Source organism: Biomphalaria glabrata, chromosome 1, assembly GCF_947242115.1.
Source record: "Biomphalaria glabrata chromosome 1, xgBioGlab47.1, whole genome shotgun sequence".
Classification (NCBI taxonomy): domain Eukaryota; kingdom Metazoa; phylum Mollusca; class Gastropoda; family Planorbidae; genus Biomphalaria; species Biomphalaria glabrata.
Window position 1 is genome coordinate 75,468,018 of NC_074711.1, and position 22,324 is coordinate 75,490,341.

At 33.4% G+C, this 22,324-nt stretch overlaps 1 protein-coding gene across 9 annotated transcripts in view; it reads right to left on the reverse strand.

Moving 5' to 3' along the window:
• LOC106072602 (transforming acidic coiled-coil-containing protein 1-like) overlaps nt 1-22,324 on the reverse strand; it is a 33,507-nt gene that overhangs the window by 1,324 nt on the left and 9,859 nt on the right. For 4 of the 9 annotated variants that reach the window (XM_056014644.1, XM_056014650.1, XM_056014658.1 and 1 more), the window contains exons 7-17: nt 16,065-16,116; nt 15,050-15,155; nt 13,942-14,025; nt 11,768-11,851; nt 10,953-10,979; nt 5,542-5,720; nt 3,938-3,981; nt 3,746-3,813; nt 3,509-3,601; nt 1,227-1,333; nt 949-1,069 (exon numbers count right to left, since the gene is read on the reverse strand). In XM_056014644.1, coding sequence (XP_055870619.1) covers nt 949-1,069; nt 1,227-1,333; nt 3,509-3,601; nt 3,746-3,813; nt 3,938-3,981; nt 5,542-5,720; nt 10,953-10,979; nt 11,768-11,851; nt 13,942-14,025; nt 15,050-15,155; nt 16,065-16,116 — 965 coding nt within the window. Of the gene's footprint in view, nt 1-948; nt 1,070-1,226; nt 1,334-3,508; nt 3,602-3,745; nt 3,814-3,937; nt 3,982-5,541; nt 5,721-10,428; nt 10,447-10,952; nt 10,980-11,767; nt 11,852-13,941; nt 14,026-15,049; nt 15,156-16,064; nt 16,117-22,324 lie in introns of all 9 variants that reach the window. The other 5 variants (XM_056014664.1, XM_056014686.1, XM_056014680.1 and 2 more) reach the window with 5 other exon arrangements.

The following is a 22,324-nucleotide window of genomic DNA, read 5'->3' on the forward strand; positions in this document are numbered from 1 at the left end:
GGGAAAAAAGGCAAGGTGTGTGTGTGTGTGTGTTTATGGGAATGAATGAAAAGGATATCTAGGTGGATTTTACCTAAATTGGTTTTTAAAAGCATTTACACAAAAAAAAAAAAAGGGGGGGGGGGGGGGGGTGAAACGACATCAATTCAAACTCGTGGCTCATGCCACCTCGAGCTGATTTGCTAACCACTCTGCTAGTGAGGTTCTTATTACTAGAGAAGATTGTATAGTTATACATTGTTTCAATTTAGAGCGTTGACCTATAAAGGGGACTAATTCAGCTTATACCAACACTTCAGCCAAATATAATTCCTTTCCCCTGTTCGAGATTTCAGCTTAATCTGAGATTGGGTGTCGGCGAAATAATGTGTACAAACTATTTACTAGACAGGCAGAGTAAAAAAAAAAAAAAGCATTAATTGTGTACTAAAAAGTAAGGCTTATGTATGGGGCCTTTGTTATTACAGTGTTAGATAGATGGAATATCCTGATGTTTATTTTAAAATTTTTTGGAAGGACTGTCAAATTGGGCTAAAGCAGTTAACCACATATTAATCTGGCGAGGTATGGGTTTTTAAAGAGAATCTGAAATATTGAATTTCCAGATTAATAGGGTTAGGGTTAGGGGGATTCTGAAAATCTCAAATGAAATCCAAACCTTCACCAGATGTCTAACTCAAGACTCGCTAGGGTTGGAAGCCACGCGCTTAAACAATCAGCCCCCAAAAAGTTCAACGTTAAATAATAAAGGAATTTAAAGAATATAAAATATCATTTAGATTAATCATGAATAAGGACATTAAAGTAAATAATGAAAAATGTGCAACCTCATGTTAACACTATTTTTAAAGTATTAGAAATGTTTCACTTTAAAACCTAAAAACATTATACTTGACATTAACTTCAAAATTTCTAGAATAATTTACACATTTTTAGTGAAACCATTACTTTTCTTTGAAGACTTTCTTCTAGATTTGATGTACGCAATTCAGCTTTCTTTAGTGCTGCCTCCAAGCGAATTATATCCTGCTTAGTAGACTTCTTGATTTTCTCAATGTCCTCATTAGCTCTGGAGGAGTAAAAACAGTGGTTATTTGTGGAGTTTGAGTGAATTTAGGGTAAATAAAATATGACACAAGGCCAGAACACAAAAAGTAAGAAAGAAATGAGCTCAAAAATATTGTGATGGATTCATTGAAATCTTAAAAATAACAACATTAACTTACTTATCTAATTTTTCTTCAGCCTGGGATCTGATGGCCTGTAATTTTCCTTCTGCTTTTTTAAGTTTTCCTTGCAGATCCTCCACACATTGTTTCAGTTGTTCTTCATTCTTACAAAAGAAAAATATTTTAAATTTAAACAAAAAAAGTTATTTTGTATTTGACATGCATTCAGGAGTGTCACTTAATATGGGTTACATGCTTTAGGAGGCTCCCCTTATTTGGGGATTTTCATGCATTCAATGGTGCCACTTTTTTTACAAACATAAACCCTGACACTCAACCTTTCAAAAGTTGTCTCACTGTAATTCACAAATCTTAATGAAAAAGACAACATTTTAAGAGAAACGGTAGCAATTACAATATGACATTTCCACAACGGGAACAGTATTTCTATTCAACCCATAACTGCCTTTTTAGTGCCCCCTGAAAGGGGACTAAACACTATTAGTTTATTGTGGTCTGCCTGTCCGTCCGCCCCGTTGATATATCGTAAACTAGAAAAGATATTGAAAATCCAACATCATAATTTAGACCATTCAAAGTTCTGATACAACGGCTACTTTTTCCTTTTCCAAAAGCGAAAAATTTTATTTTTAAAATCAACTATACAAGCAGTTTTTTCAAAAAAATAGTGCATTTTTACAACTATTCACTATTAATAGTAACAAAGACAGGAGGATATTTAGTAAGGGGGATGACTATATACCATATTTTTAATCATTTAGGCAAACGGTTTTAGATTTTTGTAAAAATTTTTTTTTTTAACAATTGAATTGCTAATTTGAGTAAGTTCTGTCATACTAACTAATACATTTACAAAAAAATGTTTACTTTTATTTTTAAAAAGAAAAAATCTATTTAGTATGCATATAAGTGGAACATAATTTAAAACAACAATTAATAAGTAGTTTTTCATATTATCGCGTGAACTGTCCTGTGGTACCATAGTAATGAACACTGAACTAAAGGAAGGAGATTTTTTTTTACGAAAAGGAGATTTTTTTTTTTTTACGAAAATGTTTTTTTTTTTAATCTTAGGCTTTGAATAAGAGATTGATCTTTTACAGAACAATTAGATCAATTAGATGATCATTGTATGACATTAATTAGGCCAGGTTCACATTGAACTTCTCGTTCACTTTCACTTATCCCTTGGTCTGCTGGACCATTGGGGCACCACACAAGATCTGTCAACCTTCTTTCTCCATTCTTCTCTGTCATTGCCTTTGATAGAATTTCATTAAGATATTCTTTCTGAAAATATTGAAACCTGCCTTTTTACCTGCCTGGGTGGACCACTTCGGAAGCCGATTTTGAGTTTGTGTTTCCACACAAACTGTCTTTGTAACCTTTTTAAAATTAATGTTTCTTTCTAAGCTTTAAGTTGATATTGAATAACATAAAGTCTCAAAATTTGTAATGTTCTATAATATTATTCATTGTATTAAACGTAATTACCACATGGACCAGTAAATAAAGTGATGGGGTGATTAATTTTGACACAAAGTACTAATGAGAGGTCTCTAGTCTAATAATCATCTGAATCAGCTTACAAAAAAATAACAGTAAGCAATGCCAAGTTATGTTACTTTAGCCAAAAGTCCTGGCTATATAACTGAAAGATATTTAGAAAGCCAATTTTGGAAAGAAATTAAAACTAAATTTATTAATGCCATCTATTTAATTTTGCTGGATTCATCATTTGAAATGTGTTTGAGCAGTCCTCAGAAGGTTTTAAACAATTAAGCCCATGTCAACATCTCATTAACAGAACACAATAAACTGGTTTAATGAAGTGGGCAAATCAAAAGGTGAAACAATTTTAGCCCTCAAAACCTGTGGAGTGCTGGAAAAGTGACACTTCTGCATGCATTTTTTCAAAGCATTAAATATCTAAGATCCCTGACCTTAATTTATTTCTAAAATCAAAATTGAAGTTCAGAACATTGCATTTTTGAATTTGTTTTTAAATGAAATATATTTTGAACCACAGAAGCAGCTGTCCATGCCCCCCTTTCCAAATAAAAACAACAACCCCCAACAAACATGATATATATTCATTTAGGATAAAATTTCATATTAAGGCTTCCAGAAAAATATGTGTAAATGTATCAATAGTCAACCTACACATCTGTAGGTAATTTAAGGTGTAAAGAACTGATAAGTTGTGGGAGCATGAAAATTTTAATAAGATGCTTAAGCCATTTACACTCTTTGCAAGCATTTTAAATATCAAAATAATAGCAATTAAATATAGAAGAATCACAAGAATACAAACATACACGTTTAAAACCTTCAATAATTGACTTGCTTTTTTCATAACGGCGATGCAGGTCAGAGAAAGCAGACTCAACAGACTGAAGATCTTCTACTGCCTAGAACAAAGATAAACTCGTATGTTTATTACAATGAGAATATCAAGACTCGACTTAAATGGATAAATGTAAAAATGTTTACATTTTACAAAAATCGTTAAGGAAAAAAAAAGGTAACACTAACAAAAAAAAAAAAGGTTCTACCTGATCCCTTTCACTTTCTAGAGACTGAATCATTTTTTTTGAGTCTGTTTTGGTCTTGTCTTTTTCAGCTTGAAAATAAAGACATAAATAAATTAAAGTGAAGAAAAAAAATAAATTTATTTTTATATAAACATAGAGCCAATGATATAAGTAGAGATAATGTGTAGCAGAGCAGTGTAGAAATAAATGAACCTTGTAATTGGGAAATGGTTTTTTCAAAATCAGCTACAATCATTCTGAAAAAAAAAAAAAAAAAAAAAGAAGAATTTAGATAGCAGCTGCATTAAAAAACAATTTCTTGCTTAAAAATATATCTGCATGAAACAAGATTGGTTTTAAGGGCAAACATAAAATCTACAGGCAAACAATAAATTCCAAAGATTAAATTAAAAAAAAAAAAAAAAAAAAGGAACAACCCCATGAAAATGAAACTACCTAACTTGTATTGATTATGAAATTAAAGATGACATACCAAGAAATACTTATATCGACTCCCAGCACCACAAGACAAATATACCATGTTAATATTAATAACATTACACCATAACTTACTAAAACAAACATACCCGGTACTGGTATATTTGAGTCAAATGAAAAACTGAATAGAACCAATTTTTTTTTTTACTTTCTTTAAAACAATTTGCCATCATTTGAGCATGGAACAGAGTGCACGAATTCATCAGGGAAACAAACGACAAAGTATAAAGCTATAAATAACTTATATAAATTATAAATTTGTATGTTAATTTTTTAGGGAAGTAAGTATGTAAGGTTTTTTTAAAGACTTGGTGGGTTGTTTCTGTTACCAGCAGTTTCTGATGGTGTCCTAGCAATCAACTGCATTTACTGATGAACTCAGAATAAAAAAATTTTCAGCATTAACTGAAATGTGAGATTCTCTGCAGCCAAATGTGACGATCACACTTGCCGGGGATTATATTATCAAACTTGACAATTCAATGAAATGAAGAAAGAAACATATCTCTGTATTTTCTTAAAACTTCTTTAATAATACTTCTTCAACTTTCACATCAAATTAACTTCTCAATTCAATAACTACTTGACTTGATATTCATAAATAAAACTTAAATGATACATAAAACTTCACTTAGTATAAGTTCAACTTCAACTATTAAAACTTTAACTAATGGACCTGCTAATATCACAAATCTTATAAACATTACTAATCGAGGACTGAGCGAGGACCCCGTCTAACTGACTTTCCCTTGATTTATACCTTTCCTAATCGTACATTCCAGAATCATGGAAACTTCTCCCCTAATTATTTTAGTAACTTTGACCTTCTAGAAGCTGACGTGTGCTATTTTTTCCCTTAACCTCTTTCTTTGATTGGATACCTAAAATTAACTTGTTTACGCTGGACACTTGCACTGGTTTGACCTCGAGCTTCTAGAAACTGGTCAAAATAGGTCACAGACTCGACTCGTGACACCAAATACTTTTACACTCAACCAATTTGCCCAATGTCATAAATGTTTGGATGAAGACAAAAATAACAAGATTCTAAGAGCCACAAATACTTTTTTTTAAAGGCCAACATTTTAGGAAATACAATAAATGACTACACTTCCAAGAGGGAGAAAAAAAATTATATGGTAGAGCAAAGTTGATGATAGTCCAAACCGTTTCTAGTTAGAAAAATGAAAAGAAAGAAGACAACTGTCAGAATATCTCTTGACAGGGATATTCATGAAAGATCAAGAATCAACCAATATGGAAGATACTTATGTGCATTGGATAAACAATACAAAAAACAAACAAACCCAGCAACAAACCTCATTTCATCATTTGTGTGTTTCAGCTTAGCATTGGCATCTTCAAGACTCGAGATTTTTTTGTCCCTCTCTCCAAGCATTAGGCTCCATTCACGTTCTTTATTCAACAGACTAGCTTGAAAGTTGAGCTCCAATTCTTGTTTCATTTTCTTCCAATCAGACTGAGAATAGCGCAGTACCTGATATGAGTAAGAAATGAAAAAAAAAATTGTTTAATTTTCATAACCGAGACATATACAATTTAAAGTGTTGACCTGTATATCTTAATCTATTGATTAGTTACTTTGTTCTGTTCAATAATAAAAATAACAAAGTTAATGTCATGCCTATGTCATATACACTACGTGATAAACATTTAAAGCAGTTAGAAAATAAAATGCATAAATTTCTAAATGTTCTCATTTGTAACTTAAAATTTCTAAAACTAAAAATGTTGATTTACAAAGAAAGATTGTTAGATAATTTTACATTCCAAAATAAGACTCATAATGACATTTAAATGGAATACAATTTTTTAAATTAGATTCATGTCACTACTCTTTATACTTATTTTGGATAACAGTACCCTCAATTTACTTTGTATTATACTATAAACATAAAAGAAACTTGTACAAGAGTGCAAGCCTTTTCAAAAGTTATAAATATAGCAGAAAGAAAATTTAAAATTCTGTTTTATATTTTATTATTCACAGAACTTTTCTATAACAAAATAAAAAAAGGTTCAAAATAAAATAATATTAATTTTTCAATTTTATTATTTTGGAAAATAGTCAATTAGGGTATTCCTAGAAAATCTAACAATATTTAAAATCATTAGTTCTTTAAAATAAATTTAGAGTTTACAAAGCTTGCCTTGAAAATTTTTAAAACTAAAAGGTAAGAAAAAATGTTTAATAAACAAATAAACAGAGAACTAATGTTATTTTTTTTATTTATTAAATTTGAGCTAACATTAAGATAACTCTAGTTAACATCATTTTTTACAATGTATTTTCTCCCCTTCCTTTTAGAGAATAGCAAGTTCTAAAAGTTTTGACAACTTTAAACGTATGTATTATGTTAGTTTCTCTTGAATGCCTTGAAGGTGAAATGTTTTCTCTGTTACAATCTAGCCTTGTCATTATCAATGAGTGATCCAAACAGGAGAACTAGAACATTTCTCTGAGGGGGGATGAACAAAGAACAGATCAACTTTTGTCATTACTAGAAAATGTATCATTAGTGATTAGTAAAGTAATTTATTTTTATTTTAAATATTTTAAGTAACTGCAACAAAAAAAAGTTAGCACTTCAATAAAAAAAGTTAGCACTTCAATCTAAGAAAAATTTAGTTAAGGTCAAGGTCATCCACAAACTACCATATTTTTAGTTTTGGTAGAAAGTCTGGTAGATATCTGTAGAGAGCTCGGATTCATTTTAGCTCAGTTGATGCAAAAGAGGAGACAGGATCAATATGGATTTTAAGTAAGCACAATTTAAGGTTGTTTATGAAACAAGCTTTTTTTCTAAATATGAGGTTACAGGAACAAAACGGAATACAAATTCATTCAGAACAATAGTTAAGGTATAAGAAATGACTATATGATGTTGACTTTTACTACGGATGTAAAAAGAAAATAAAAAAATTCAAGACTGATAAAGCAACCTACAAGTGCATGACCATGGGTTGAAATTTTGGATTCTTGGTTCAAACATAATTTAATTATATTCAAGTGAGCTACAATTTCAAAAGAAGTCGCTTGTCAGAGTCAAGGTAATTAGTAGGGTTTAAATTGCAGATGTCCCCATGTTTAAAAAAAAAGACTATCAAATAATTCAGGTAACAAAGAAATATCTCTGCAAGACTTGTCTGTAAATGTTGGTAACCAATCCTGAACTTTTTGCTTTTATCATTTGATGAAAGGGTGTACAGGCTTTTCTTGCTGTGTGCATCCTCTATAGCCAGTAGACCTCGTGACTACCTGCAACTATTACATACCCTTGAGACTCATGAAATTTCCTCTCCTGGAGATAAGGTACTAAAGGAACACATTACTAGCTAAAAGAAATGAGTGTCATTGCTAACTCAGCATCTATGTTGTTTTTGTCTCACACCTTTTATTCCTTAATTTGGATTTAGTGTGAAAGTTGTATTTTTCAAGTTAGTCTGTTCATGTTACAACTTCTACTCCACAAAAAACCAATACAAGTAGTATATATGTTACCAGCAAAGTATGAAATCTGGCATTCTATTTATTTTCAGTAGAAAATAACTTTGCTCTAGTGACTAATACTTGTTTAAGCAAAGTTTGAAAGCTGGATGAAAAGCAATATTAGTAGCACAAGTTTATATAATTTTTCTTTTTGCCACTATTCTTAACAGTTTTTTTTTAGTGTTCTTACAATTTTAGAATACCTTTTAACAACTTGAGTAAATGTGTTTGCTGTGCTGTAATATTAAAATTGTTGGTACAGAGACTGTTTTATGTTTTGTGAAAAATGGAAGAAGGGAATCTTCTGTATGTTCTAGTAAAAAGATATTCCAGCATACAAACATGATTCAATTTAATACTGATATGCCAGCCAAGGCTGCTTAAAGTTACAGGATGGCTGCCTGGTCGAGCGGTTTGCTCGCTGGACTGTCGTTCGGATTTATCGACGGTCGAGGGTTCAAACCCTGCCCGCTCCCATCCCCCGTCGTCCTGCGGGAGGTTTGGACTAGGAAGTAAACTATCTTCAACTCTGAAGGAACATCCGAATTATGTAAAACATTTTACAAAACAAACATTTTTTACATCAGATTAATTTATCCTGTTAAACAAGGATTCAGTTCTATCTAGTTTTATGTCTGAAATATTTTAGGCAATTCGCAAGGCTCACTGTGTCAATGGACATTGTGGACAAGACAGAATTTTTTACAGCTTGCAAACCATATACCAGAGATTTACTTGTCATGACAAAAAACTTTATAATCTTCTGCAAACGACCAATTGAATATGGTTTGTCTAACACACAAAAAGGCATTTCACTCTAGAATTCAAAGAACACATTGGAAATTGTGTTGGTCTGCAAATTCAAGTGTCTTGTATATTTTATCTGGTCCAAGGTATTTTACATGGAGTAACATGAGAGAAGAGCTGGAAAATATAAACAGAATGGACAAACAATGCTGATATACTTTTACTGTATAAATCAAATGTCATTGAATGAAACATTTGTATTTTTTTTATTGTTTAGAATAAAACTAACAAAGATATATACAAGTACTACTTATAGTTTTATGAATTACTTTGTACTTCTGTTGCATGTAAAATGTTTATGGTATTAAATCTTTACTGACTAGTTTAAAGATACTAAACAAAATGATTTTTTATGTGTCCTATCTTTAAAAATTTGACATTTTAATTTTATACATAGCTTGATGTAGTTCTTTTTATTTTATACAATTTCTAGGCTAAGTAAGAAATAGCAAAGTTATACCCTTCTCTAACTTTGTTCAGGCATTCTTTTAGAATGCCTCAGTGTTGTGAATATGATTTTGTCAATGTGTGTCTGTGTATAAGTGGTTGAGACTTCGAGGTAGAGCTGAAAGAAGTCAGTTTTTGTCAAGAGTTTGTTGTGGGAGATTAGAATATTGCGAATATATTGGTCTATTTTTCAAAGAGACTTTGATGAGTTATTATAGTTGCTCATATGTTCTATATCATTTGAAGGACCTCACATGCATTCTATTAAAAAATGCCTAAATTTCCTACTTGGCCAATAACATATGCCTGTTCTTTAATTTTCTTATTAGTTGAGCTGTTAAAAAAGACTTTTAGACACCCCAACACTGCCAGCTCTCAGGTTACCGGTACCACCTTTTTATCTCCTCTTCTAGACAAATCACAGATGTGCTAGCGTCATTTAATCTGCTGTTCATGACAGCATTGTTCTGGAACTTTCATTGCCGCTTCAGAATTTTAAAATCACTTTTTTGGTTGGGTAGTTTTTATGAAACTCTTACCTACCATAATAAGCATGAAAAGTTGTCCATTAAAGACAGTAAGTAGAGAAATGGACCCACTATTTTTGCTCCACAACTCTTATTATGTACAATTATCAAAAGTTTACTTGAACTATGAGTAGGCCACTGACAGATCCTTTTAAATAATATCTTTAGTTTGACAGTGGTTAGATACATATAATAACACATTCAAATACATGGATTAACTCTGTGATAACTTGGTAGAGGTTAATACACATTACATACAATTGCTGGATAAACAACTTATCATTTATTTGTATAAGCCAAAGTGAGAAATATAAGTGCAGATAACATCATTCTGTTATTTGTTCACAATTTAAACCCATCTCCACATCAGGCTTTTCATGTTTATTTTTTACAATGGAACATTCTACAAGAGTATGCAGTGCTATATAAAGGACATCATACTCCCATGCTCTGACAGTTCAGTGTTGAAACTTCTAACAAAAACTTGCTTCTACAAGTGGCATGTAGCTATACAACTCTACATTATACAAAGACTGGCATTACTACAGTCATACAGTCAGTTTGTGTTCAATACACAAGGAAGCCTTAATTTTTATCCTCTAAACTAAAAAAAAAGACTTTAGAAATTAGCCTAGTAAACTGACAGATGCCTCAGTAAGTAAAATTCTCAAAAGAAAAAAAACCCCAGTGTATTTTAAAAACATTTCAATTTAATAAAAAAAAAAAGCTTTATGCAATATTAAGCTCAATGGCGATCAACTAAGCCAAATAAATTTGTGACCATTACCCTGACATATTATTAAAGGCAAAAAAAGATATTATTCTATAAAAACTGTACAACAAAAAAGTGAGTGTCACAAAGGAAAGAATAAAACACCCATGCAAACAATGGAGGCTGCTTTCTTAAAGGTTACCTGTCCGGTTCCACCTTCCTTGAAAATCAAAACAAAAAGGTAAGAAAAAAACAAAAACTACACACACAAATAAAAATGGCCAGAAGAGGATGAAAGCTGCTCTATGACAAAATGTTGAACTTTAAGACCAACAAAAGGGAAAAAAACAACAACAATAGCAAAACAAAAAAAATTACTAGGAACATATCAATTTAAAGTAAATTCTAACAAGTTAATATTTTTTTTAGTTACTAAAACAATACAAAAAAAAAAAAAAAAGGAAAACTTTAAACCCTGTGAGGAAAAAACATTCAAATGACATTAAAATGTTACTTTCCTCAATTAAAATTGTTAATTATTATTTAGGTTTTCAATTTTCTGCTTTGAAACTGATGAATTATCTTGTTCTCTGATTATAATACTACCACAAAATCTTACTGTGCTTTAAACATCACTCAAATTTAGTTCTGCACATCCAAGAAGTGGGTTTAAAGTGATCATAAAAACTTTAAAACTTTATATTTTTAACTTCAACTGTAATTTACCTTTCTTAAAGAAAAATTAGGTCTGTTCTAATAAAAAAAAAAGGGGAGGGGGGATATAATGAGCTTTCCATTAGAGACCAGATGATTAGAAGGGCATTAGTGAAGTGTAGGACTCTTTATTAAAGTATAACAATGGATATTTAACACAGTAGAATAAAATGTGCCAAACTCATTAGAGTGAGGCCAAACTTGTTAGGTTGCTACATGGGAATCCCCCTATCTTTTCATCATTTTTGTTCAGAGTTTGTAACTCATTGAGGTCTTCAATTTATCAATGATACAACAACAACAATAATGACAAAAAAACAATTTTTAAATTTGTAGCAACTTAACAAGTATAAGCTACATATATTTTAGACGCATCTTTTTCCAAAGGAAACACAAGATAGAAAAGAAACCACAGATTAAAACATGAACAATAAAAAAAAACAACAACAACAAAAAAAAAAACAAAAACACAGTTAAACTAAAACAAATAATATAGCTTTAATAAAGCAAATGACATAAAAAAAAATAATTATGACCACTGTTTTTTTTTTTTAAATATATTAGTTTTACATTTTAATTAATATTCTCACTAGAATTTGTAAAGTTAGAAAAAGTTAAAGATGCCAGTGAATACAACTTTTGCTTGAGTGCCATTGACAACAATGAAAAAAAAAAGATATATACTTGTGCAACACAAGAATAATCATAAGTAAGCAACAGATATTATAAAAACATACTGGATTGGCTGTGAGGTAATGCCCCTCTGCCCCTGCCTCAAATGCCTCCCGATCCCCAACACTTTGACTTTCCCTTTAACATTTCCTTACCTGCACAAGCTGCACCACTGCATCCTTATTATTTCCCCCTTCGTCCTGACTGGAGCTTCCTCTCTCCATTCCACTGCTGTTTTTCTGTGAATTGAAATTAACAAATGAATTGATTTTTTGGGGGTCAAGTCCAAGGTAGCATGAACAACATCATGTGAATTTTCTATGGTTATAAGCAGCTATCATGTTGTTTTTTGCATATTCTGCACCACATTATGAATGACATCTCAAATGTAACTATTTGTTTTATAGAGGTTTCTCACAGGTCTATTTAATTAAATAATCTTTGGGTTACAAAAGCACTTGTTTAGGATAGGTCTATCTAATTAAAGTATTTTTGGGTTATAAAATTATCTGACTCAGCTAAGACTGCTTAATTAAATATAGATTACCTTTGGATTATAGGATTATTAATAAACAAAAACAACAAAAGAAAAAATATTACAATGTAACTGGAAAAAAAAAAGGTGAAACTGATAAATGTTTGGAAGCAATATAATAACAACACCATCAAAAAGTATTTACATTACAGTTCATCAATACATTTCTGCCTTATAATTTTTTCATTATTCCCATCTGCAAAAGTACAAAAAAAAGTTTACTAGTCTCTGCCAATAACAAACTTTATTTTTTTTTGTTTTGCAATGGAAACAAATGACTTAAAAGGAGCAACAAAAATCTAGTTGGAGCAGAGATTGAGGTATGGTGAAAATAAAATTAAAATGCCACAAGAATCATTATTCCCTGCAGGGTAGTTACCAATGTGGATTACATAAACTTGAGTTTTAATAAAAGAATGTGATGTTATAAATCAGTGATGCCCAAAATACAACCCATGGGCCAGATCCAGCTCACTGAAACGTCTGCACAAAGTGTAGAAAATCCCCTGTCTCCAAAAAGATGAAAAATGTATCATTCTTTGATGGATTGGAAACATGGCCTTTAACATTTTAATGGAAAATCTACCTGGAAAAGTAAACGGATCTTTACTTTTTTGTGAAAAAGATAATAAGTCAGCATATTTGTTTTATAAAGAATATGTGTCTGTTATACGGCAATCTCTTCCTATTTATTCATGGTACAAAAAGCAATTTTGAAATCATAGAGGAGTTAGTAGCTATGAGGAGGATGCATGGGACCACCACACAAAGACCTTTTCGTATAGATTTCAACCATCATAGAGGCTATTTCTCTTCTTTGGGATAAATTTGTGGGAGTGACTGCTGATGATGCCAGAAGTTCACAGCAGACTGTGAGCAAGAGTTATTAGAAGAGTTGTCAAGTCAAATGGAAGCTTGCGGATAAGCAGAATTTGTTTCAGATAAACTGCAAAGATCTAGATCCACAAGTTTCTAATAAAAAATTTTTTCAGTCAATTTCGTATCTTTTTTTTACAAAAATGTTCATATGGTCCACTTCACGAGTTTCGGATATTAAAATGGTCTGCTGACCAAATTAGGCTGGGCATCACTGTTATAAAACATTGACATCAACATTGAAAGCTTGAAAGTGGAACAGAGGGAAGACTCAATTGTTATTTACACATCTTTATGTTAGTAATAAGCAATGTTAGTAACAACTGTAGTCCATAGGACAAGGTGACATATTCAAACCATACATATATGCATGTTTAATTTTGTAACCAATGCACTTATTATTTCCTTCAGAAATGTTAAATGATGTTAATATTTTTCCTAGAATCTTGTTCATTTTAATATGCAACAAGTTTCAAAAATTAATACAGGGCAAATACAGTGGTACAAAAAAACTGTTTTTCATTGTATAAACTTTGCTATTCAACTACTGAATTTTATATGCTATGTGATACAGATGAGAATAAATGAAACATTTAAAATCCTTACAAACAATTTTTGGAAAGTGCATCACAATTCATCATGGTGAAAAAAAGATTTTCTAATGCAATTAAAGTTGAGAACCTATACCAAGAAGTTAAAAAAAAAAAATTCAAAAATTGTTTTCTGATGATTTTGATATAGGTATGGCATTGCAGGAGGCTAGGCAGACTACAACAGCCTACAGTGGAAGCTCAAGACAGTACACTGGTTAATGGTATTAACTCAGTAGAAGCTTTTAGCAAATGGAAAGAAATTCAAAGTTCAGAAAGAATAATAGGTCAACACCATGCCAATGCGTAAATATATAAGGGAGGATACCTGTCCCAGCTTAGATTTTGTTGATGGTGCAGGGGGGTAATCAAAAGCGTCATAAAACTGGCTGTCCTCGGAACTAGACTCGTTCTTTCAAAGCAAAGAGGGGAAGAAACAAACACTATAAAAGCTTTAGCTTAATGCATGAAAAAATAAAAATATGTTTACATTTTTTAGAAAATGTATCTTATACTAAAATACTTATAATATCTTACTTTCTTACTTTTATCAGTAACAAACATTTTATGAAAAAAAAGGCACATATACAGTCCTTATCTAAACATGTTTGATTCTTTCAATAGTCAAGATTGGAAGAAATTTTCCAAAACACTATAATGCTATAAATTTTAGCTTATATGAATAACTATTCAATTTTTCTGTAATATTTGGTGAAATAAAAAAAAACAAAACAGGTTCAATGTTAGGAAAAATTTTGTGAATGAAATGTTTAAATAGTTATTTGACATTTAAGGATGAAACATCATTAGAATCTCTTGTAACAACATATATTTCTAACAACCATTGCTCTCATTGTAATGCAAATTAAACATATTAGTTATCTAGAAATGTCAAAGAATATTGTTGTTTCTTTTTTATTTATGGTTAATTTTCTTTTCTTTACAATACTTATAAAGAAATTAGTAATGCAAGTGTTATTGATGTTATTCACATGTTTAATGAATGTTTGATTTAAAAAAAGACATCTTTAGATATTTGTCTATAATTTGGTTCACTGTAGATGGTAATTATTTGGAGATGGTAATGGCAGTTTACTTAACACAAATGTACCAACTACAGAACAACAAAACCAAGCAGAGAAATGAACTAGCAATGTACTTCTAGATACTTAGCAAGAGCAAAAATATCTCAAAGTAAAGATGCAGCTATTGATAACACTTTTGTTTTCTATTGCAAAAGGATTAAATTTACTAAACAATTAAGTGCATGGCATTAGTATTTTATTTGGATGACCGACTTGTGATCACTGAAAAAGGAGGGAATGAGAGAAATGAATCTGATGTGTACAAGTTATTGTGTGCAATTTTTGTTCCAGAATTTTAAATGTTTTTGGATACTACCAGGTGTTTGTCAAAAGGGAAAACTGGATGTTTACCTTGTCCGATCCTCTAGATATGTCTTTCTGTGGTGACTCAGGTGTGAGATAGCTGTCCTCCACTTTTTTCACCTGAGGAGGTGTGTTCAATACAGCATCGTCCTCCCTGGGAACAACAGAAATATTTTAGATACATGACATATAGAGAAACAAAAGACTTCTACACCATACAAATATTTTAGATACATGACATATAGAGAAACAAAAGACTTCTACACCATACAAATATTTTAGATACATGACATATAGAGAAACAAAAGACTTCTACACCATACAAATATTTTAGATACATGACATATAGAGAAAAAAAAGACTTCTACACCATACAAATGTTTTAGATACATGACATATAGAGAAAGACTTCTACACCATACAAATGTTTTAGATACATGACATATAGAGAAAGACTTCTACACCATACAAATGTTGCCCATTCTTTTCAAAAGTAAGTTCTCCCTTGGAATGAGACACTGAACTGATCTAAAGCTGTTTTGAAAGGAACCAGCAGTTAGTATTGTATACTGATGTACTTTTCCTGAAGACATTCTGCATAAGGTTAATAGAACTGTGCTGCATTTGTTACACAAAACTAAAGTGTGTGCACTAAAACATGCTACTACTTCTATGTGAGGAATAAAGTGTACATCAAATCCTAACTCCATGGCCACTCAGCTCAGACATGCTGCACTGCATTCAAGAACATTCAGGCTTATTGAAAACTTGAGCTTTGTTGACCTTTGTTTTATCCCTGCTATGTTTTAAAAGCACACAGTGCCTACATTATGCTTATTAATCTAACTATAGAAATTCAATTATTATTATCATAATTCCATTAAATATTTTAAATGAATTGTTTTACTTCAAATTTAAATTGCATGCTATAGAGAGGAGATAATTTTGTGTGCAATGAATCCCGGACATAAGAATGTCAGCATGTCAGTAGAAAGATTTTCTTTTTTAAAAATTTTTTGGTCAGTAATATCTAGAGACAAAACTGATATGATAATTATGTTACCTTTGTTTCAGTACTTTGGGAGTATGTGAGGGAGATGGTCGAGATGGTTTCTCTGTAATAAAATGGAAATGTCAAATGAATCACTCATGCAAAACAAAAGCAATTAAAGAAATAAAAACATAAAATTAAAATATAAACAGATTTAAGAATTGTAAGATTTCTTTAAAAATAATATTTGAAATAATGATGTAGATCTAGATAGAAACAGATCTAGTTATAAGTTAGTCTAGAAGATTAGATATTTTCAAAACAAGATCTGTAGATCTAAAATCCTGAGTAGACTAGCTTCAATGATAATTGATTACATAAAGATGGAGTTCAAACATATTGTAAATATACATTACATTATTAAAACTCTTCTGAATCCCAGTGGGAGCTCACAGAATTAAGAGGGGAGAGGGGAAACAGTAGATCTACAAGTTTGAGAATCACTGCCTTAGTAAGTTGTACAACTAGGTCTAAACTCTATGAAAAATACACATTTGTTTTCAAACACCTTCAAATGATCAAGTTGATAAAGAAATAGACATTATTATATTCATGAATGTCTTTCACAACAACTCACATTATTTCTGCCACTAAGTTTCTAGTGATGTTTGACAGCAGACTTTCCTTTGCCATTTATAAACAAAGCAAAAATAGAAAAGTGCTTCCGTTCAATAAAAGTTCTGGCCAGTGCATGTGTGTGCCTGTGTTCTTATATCACAATGTGACTAGATCGTCGTAGAGAGGCTGAGTAAGCTGTTGTGCACAGACTAATTGTCAAGGGAAGACAATAAGTTCATAGTCCTTATTTTTGTAAAAATTGAATTGTAATTAAATAATAGACAACAAAAAAGTAAATGGTTTATTTGTTAAAACTTGTTAGGAAATAGATTTCATGTTTGATTCCTTCGTAGGGTATCAACCTTTCACACTTTCCAGACCAATCGGAAAATACGACTATTAGAAGAGCGTTTGAACCGTTGGAGTTATGGTTCTTTGCTTATTAAAATCCAGCACAGTAAATGTACGTTGACCGTAACGGTTGGGCCTAGTTTTGCACATTGAAAATAGCGGCTGTATAGGAAAGATTTGCCATAAAACAATAGTGCTACATTGGAGCACAAAATAAACATGGAAACTGTTCCTCAGGGTGGTTAGGCTCTCAGTTTCAAATAGTATACTGAGTAGTCATTTACTACGCTGCCAAGTGTAGACTTTGACAAGTCTATACAAAGTAGGCCCACTTGACTTCGACCCATATCCTTCTACCCAGCATTTACCCATTGTGAAAGCTAGTAACGTCACAGCGGTCAAAACATAAAAACGGTGCGAGCTAGATTTACTAGGAATAAATGGATGACTAAAGAATAGAATCATAAAAAATACTCATAGGCTTTACTCCTGACTGATCAACATAAGAGAATCTAGTGTGAAAGGTGAGCAAAATAAATAGTTTCTACAAACAACTTACCCTACATGCCTATAAGATAGATCAGATAGTAAACTTTACAACTATAAGGGTAACGCAGAGCCGAGGTCAACAGTCCAAGCAAACTACTTAACAAAAGGGCCTTAAAGGGTTTGTCTACAAAAACCAACTTACTCCGTGGCAGTTCCCCGGGTGACACTGTCAGCTTTCTATCCGCCATTACGGACACCTCCAGTTACACATCAAAGAAATAATAAGCTCGGTGTGTCAGTTGAGATGGGGAGCAGATTTACACATTTCACCAAAGCTTAACACTTCCCCCAAATACGCCATTGCCGGTATATAGCTAAGGTTTATGCCAGTAGAAATAAAACAAAACACAATGCTGGGCAGAGGGGAAAAGGGGAGGCGAGCCGGTGTCTGCGCGTGTACATTCCGCGTTCTGGAATATCGATCTCCTCACGTCTGGAGACATCGCGGTCCTGATGTACGCTGGTGTAGTCCGGTCGAATGCCCCCAGCAGACGACAGACAGGGGCCATAGCATTTAAACAATCCATATTTCTATTGACAGAAGGAAATTGTGGAATCAGCATTTATTTGTTATCTCACCCGATTGTGATCAGTTCAATATAGCTTGACTATCACGTCTAATAGGATTGTCACAAATACAAGAGAGAAACATTTCACTCTAACCAACAAAGATGTCACAAGGCGATGCTGTTGTAACTTGGAATCAAACATTTCAACAGGATTCGTAGACTAAGTCCAACGCGCAATGTGTCTAAGCAGAATATTACAGAATACTGTGTTGCTAATTTTTCCTACGAAACAGGAAACTAATATACTTGGTATGTGAAACATTTTATTTAAATTTATGCCATTAATATATTGCGAAGTAACAAGATTTTATTATCAATTATCTCATCTATTTAAGCATACACCCAAGAATTTTATAAGCAGTAAATGTATCACATTTTGTATGTATCAGATATTGTACCGACACCCCTCCACACACACAGCCACCAAATTAAAAGATCGGAGGCGGGCAGTTTGATTTGGTGCACAAATGATCTCAAGATATCTCACGGTAGAATGGCATTCTAGGCATCCTATAATGCTTGTGATACCACGCTATCGAAATGATTCCACTGAAACGCTCAAACTTATGTGGCCCTATAGAGCTTATTGTAGATGCTAAGACGCAGAGTCTCGTCAGCGGATGCCAATTGGAAACAAGAATTCAGGAGAGGGGCATATTTTGAACTGACTCATTCAAGCACACAACACTACTCACACAAACACGTACAAGACGTAGACCCAATCAATGATAGCGAGAGGCGTGTAGAACTAGAATCTAATAGAACGTTCAACATTTTACAATCCTAGTGTTTCAGCTCCAGAACGAGCCCAAAGCTAAAACGTCTTGCATTCATACAGGCAGTGTGTCACTGCTCAGGACAAAGCTAAAACGTCTGGCATTCATACAGGCAGTGTGTCACTGCTCAGGACAAAGACACATTTGTTAACAGTTAGATACGTTTGATCTAGTTCTAGTAGAAAGCATTTTAAAAATATAATCAGATCTCCTGGGTTACTAGTGACAAGAAATAAACATTTCCACTAGACAACGCCTTTATCTATCAATCTGACAAACTTTCCTGTGACTATATAAATAAGTATATAGGCCTAGTGCAAGCACACACACACACACATATATACATACATAAATATGTTCGTGTGCTACATTCGACCTTCATCTACCCCGTTTCCTTTTTTTTTTTTTTTTTGTGTTCATTATAGGTAGGGACATGACAGCTAAAGATAAGACACGCCGTTCCACAGTGACACACTTCGCTTCGATGATCTCAGAGCTAAATACCCACCCTTCCCGATTTTTTTTTTAAAACTCTGACCCCATTTGACCTACACAATTATAATAATAAAAACCGCCTTTCAGCAAAGATATTAGGCAAAATCCTAATCAAACTTCAAAAGAGATCATGAGAAACAATGGCTGCAAGGGTACCATCTCAATTGAAGACTAAAGGTTCACGAGAGTGTTGTAATGTCAGATCAACGACTAACCGCTGATTTCACTCCAAACAAGTGTAGGGAACACCCTGCCCCCACCCACCCCCAAACAAGTGTAGGGAACACCCTGCCCCCACCCAAACAAGTGTAGGGAACACCCTGCCCCCACCCAAACAAGTGTAGGGAACACCCTGCCCCCACCCAAACAAGTGTAGGGAACACCCTGCCCCCACCCAAACAAGTGTAGGGAACACCCTGCCCCCCCCAAACAAGTGTAGGGAACACCCTGCCCCCCCCCCCAAACAAGTGTATGGAACACCCTGCCCCCACCCAAACAAGTGTAGGGAACACCCTGCCCCCCCCCCCCAAACAAGTGTAGGGAACACCCTGCCCCCATCCACCCCCAAACAAGTGTAGGGAACACCCTGCCCCCACCCAAACAAGTGTAGGGAACACCCTGCCCCCCCCCCCCCCAAACAAGTGTAGGGAACACCCTGCCCCCATCCACCCCCAAACAAGTGTAGGGAACACCCTGCCCCCACCCAAACAAGTGTAGGGAACACCCTGCCCCCACCCAAACAAGTGTAGGGAACACCCTGCCCCCCCCCCCCCCCCAAAGAAAAAAATCCACATCAGGATTAAAATTATGACCTGTAAGCGCCTAGCAGGACCGCTACTATTTTGGACTTTTGTTTGTACAAAGTACTAAGGCTTATAAGACCTGTTTTAACACGCTCAAGTGGCTAAGTCTCCTGTTACTTCTTCAACACCCCCCCCCCCTCCTCCTGCCCTTTTACCTCTCAATTCTGAGTTTCAACGTAACGTCAGTAATCTTTACCATGCTGTGATGATCATAGTACAAAGAAACAGAGCTAAAAATAGCACCTTCTCGCTCAAAGCATGCAAGGCTATCGTTGAAGGAATAATCCTTTTCTACTTGTTAGGTGTTTTATTACAATAAATGGCTCGCAACATTAGTCTAGAACTATACTAATTGTAATCCCAACCGTATCTATACTACCATTACACACAACTACTCACCCGATAGTTATAAGCCGTCCAGAGGTAACTTAAAATACTCTGGTCAATGAGGATTTTGTTTTAACGCTCTGCTTCATTCGGCATGGTCCTCACACTGTAACGTGCAACCTACACTTCTAGCTCTAAACCTTTTCACAATAATTATTGAAAGGGGAAAAAAATATAGGAAAAGAAAAACAGAAAACAAAGAAAGAAAATCCTCTTTCGATTATTCGCAGAGTTACAGTTCCTGCCTTGCCCAACGAAAAAGAACAAAAAAAAAAAAAAACACAGCCAAGGGAAGGTAGAAGAAAAGACGAAAACTTTAAGTTATTAAAAAAAAAAAGACATATGCTTATGGTAATCGTAACATCTGGCTAACTAGAGACGCGAGAGCACCTCGTGGGAAAGTGGGAGGGGCATTACTCATCCCCAGGCTAACAGATCACGTGAGTTGGCTAATCGTGTGTATACGGCAGTTAGCTAACCCTGTAAGTAGAGACCTGCAGTTGCGCCAGGGACAGAAATTAGCCGATGGCCTGAACCTAAATAGAACTGTACTGTGTCTTTTAAAAACAACATAGGACCTTGAGTGACTTGAAACAAACTATAGATACCTGCATATAGTCTACATTCTTGTATTAGCTTGCAATGTAAGTATGCATATATGTTTGTATTTGACGTTTAAAGTATTGCTTTCAAAACCATAAATGCATTGCGCTTTTTTTTTTTATATGTGCCCAATTGACTGATTTTAAAATGAACTATCTGCACTAAAATACAAAGGCAACTAATGAGTTCAGTGAGAACGAATGTACCCAAAGACTACAATATTATTTCTCATCAAGGCATGGTTCTTGTGAATAGTTGATTACACAATTACAAATTGTAAACACAGCAACAAAATCAACGAAATACAAAATTAACGTATTGCTATAAAAGAATAAATTGTTTTCAAGCTAGATTTTTTTTTGGGGGGGGGGGGGGGGGGGGGGGAGGGGGTGTTAAGTGGTTATTTTATAATTAAAAAGAACACCAATTGTCCCTCTATTTTCCTTCCTAGTCTGATCAAAGTAATTTGGTGTACTCACACTTTGAAACTCTCGTTGAAATGAGGAGAGAAAAACCCAACGTACTGCGATGAAACCAATATATGACTGACTGTATCCGTTCCAGTGAAACAGAGCAGCGAGTATAAAAGTGGACAGAAATACTTTGGTATCACTAGAGAGTTACACACAGTTTTGATTCCAAGTGGTCACACAATGAAATACTTCAACATGGCTACAATCAAACTCAATTTAACATTATAGAAGCTTGTGTTAAATATAAACACGGTACAGACCAGACAATTCAGAAACAGCGTGCATTGAACAGCAAATCAAACCTATGTTATTGTGACCGTGGAGGCAAAGCCGATCAATAATGAAATGTGTACAGATGTTTCTGAGTAATACAATCGAGAAATTTTTCTCCCCCCCCCCCCGGTTCCTTTCCCTGTCTCATTTCATCAAGATGAGTCAAGCTGTTGACATTTGCCCCAGTCCAGGCAATTAGCCCCAGGGCTAGATGGATAAATATTCACAGCCTATCAAACATAAAGCACACTAGCACAACGAGACTGTTCAATTATCAATGTGTACTAGTTCTCCGTGAGTATGAATTATTAATTCTCTTATTAAATAAATCACTCATAGGTTACATTCTGAGTGTCAGGACAAACAAACCACTCAGAAATCTCTATTAATATTATTCTAGAACAATCTAACTAGAGATATGGACTGTTGTCCAAT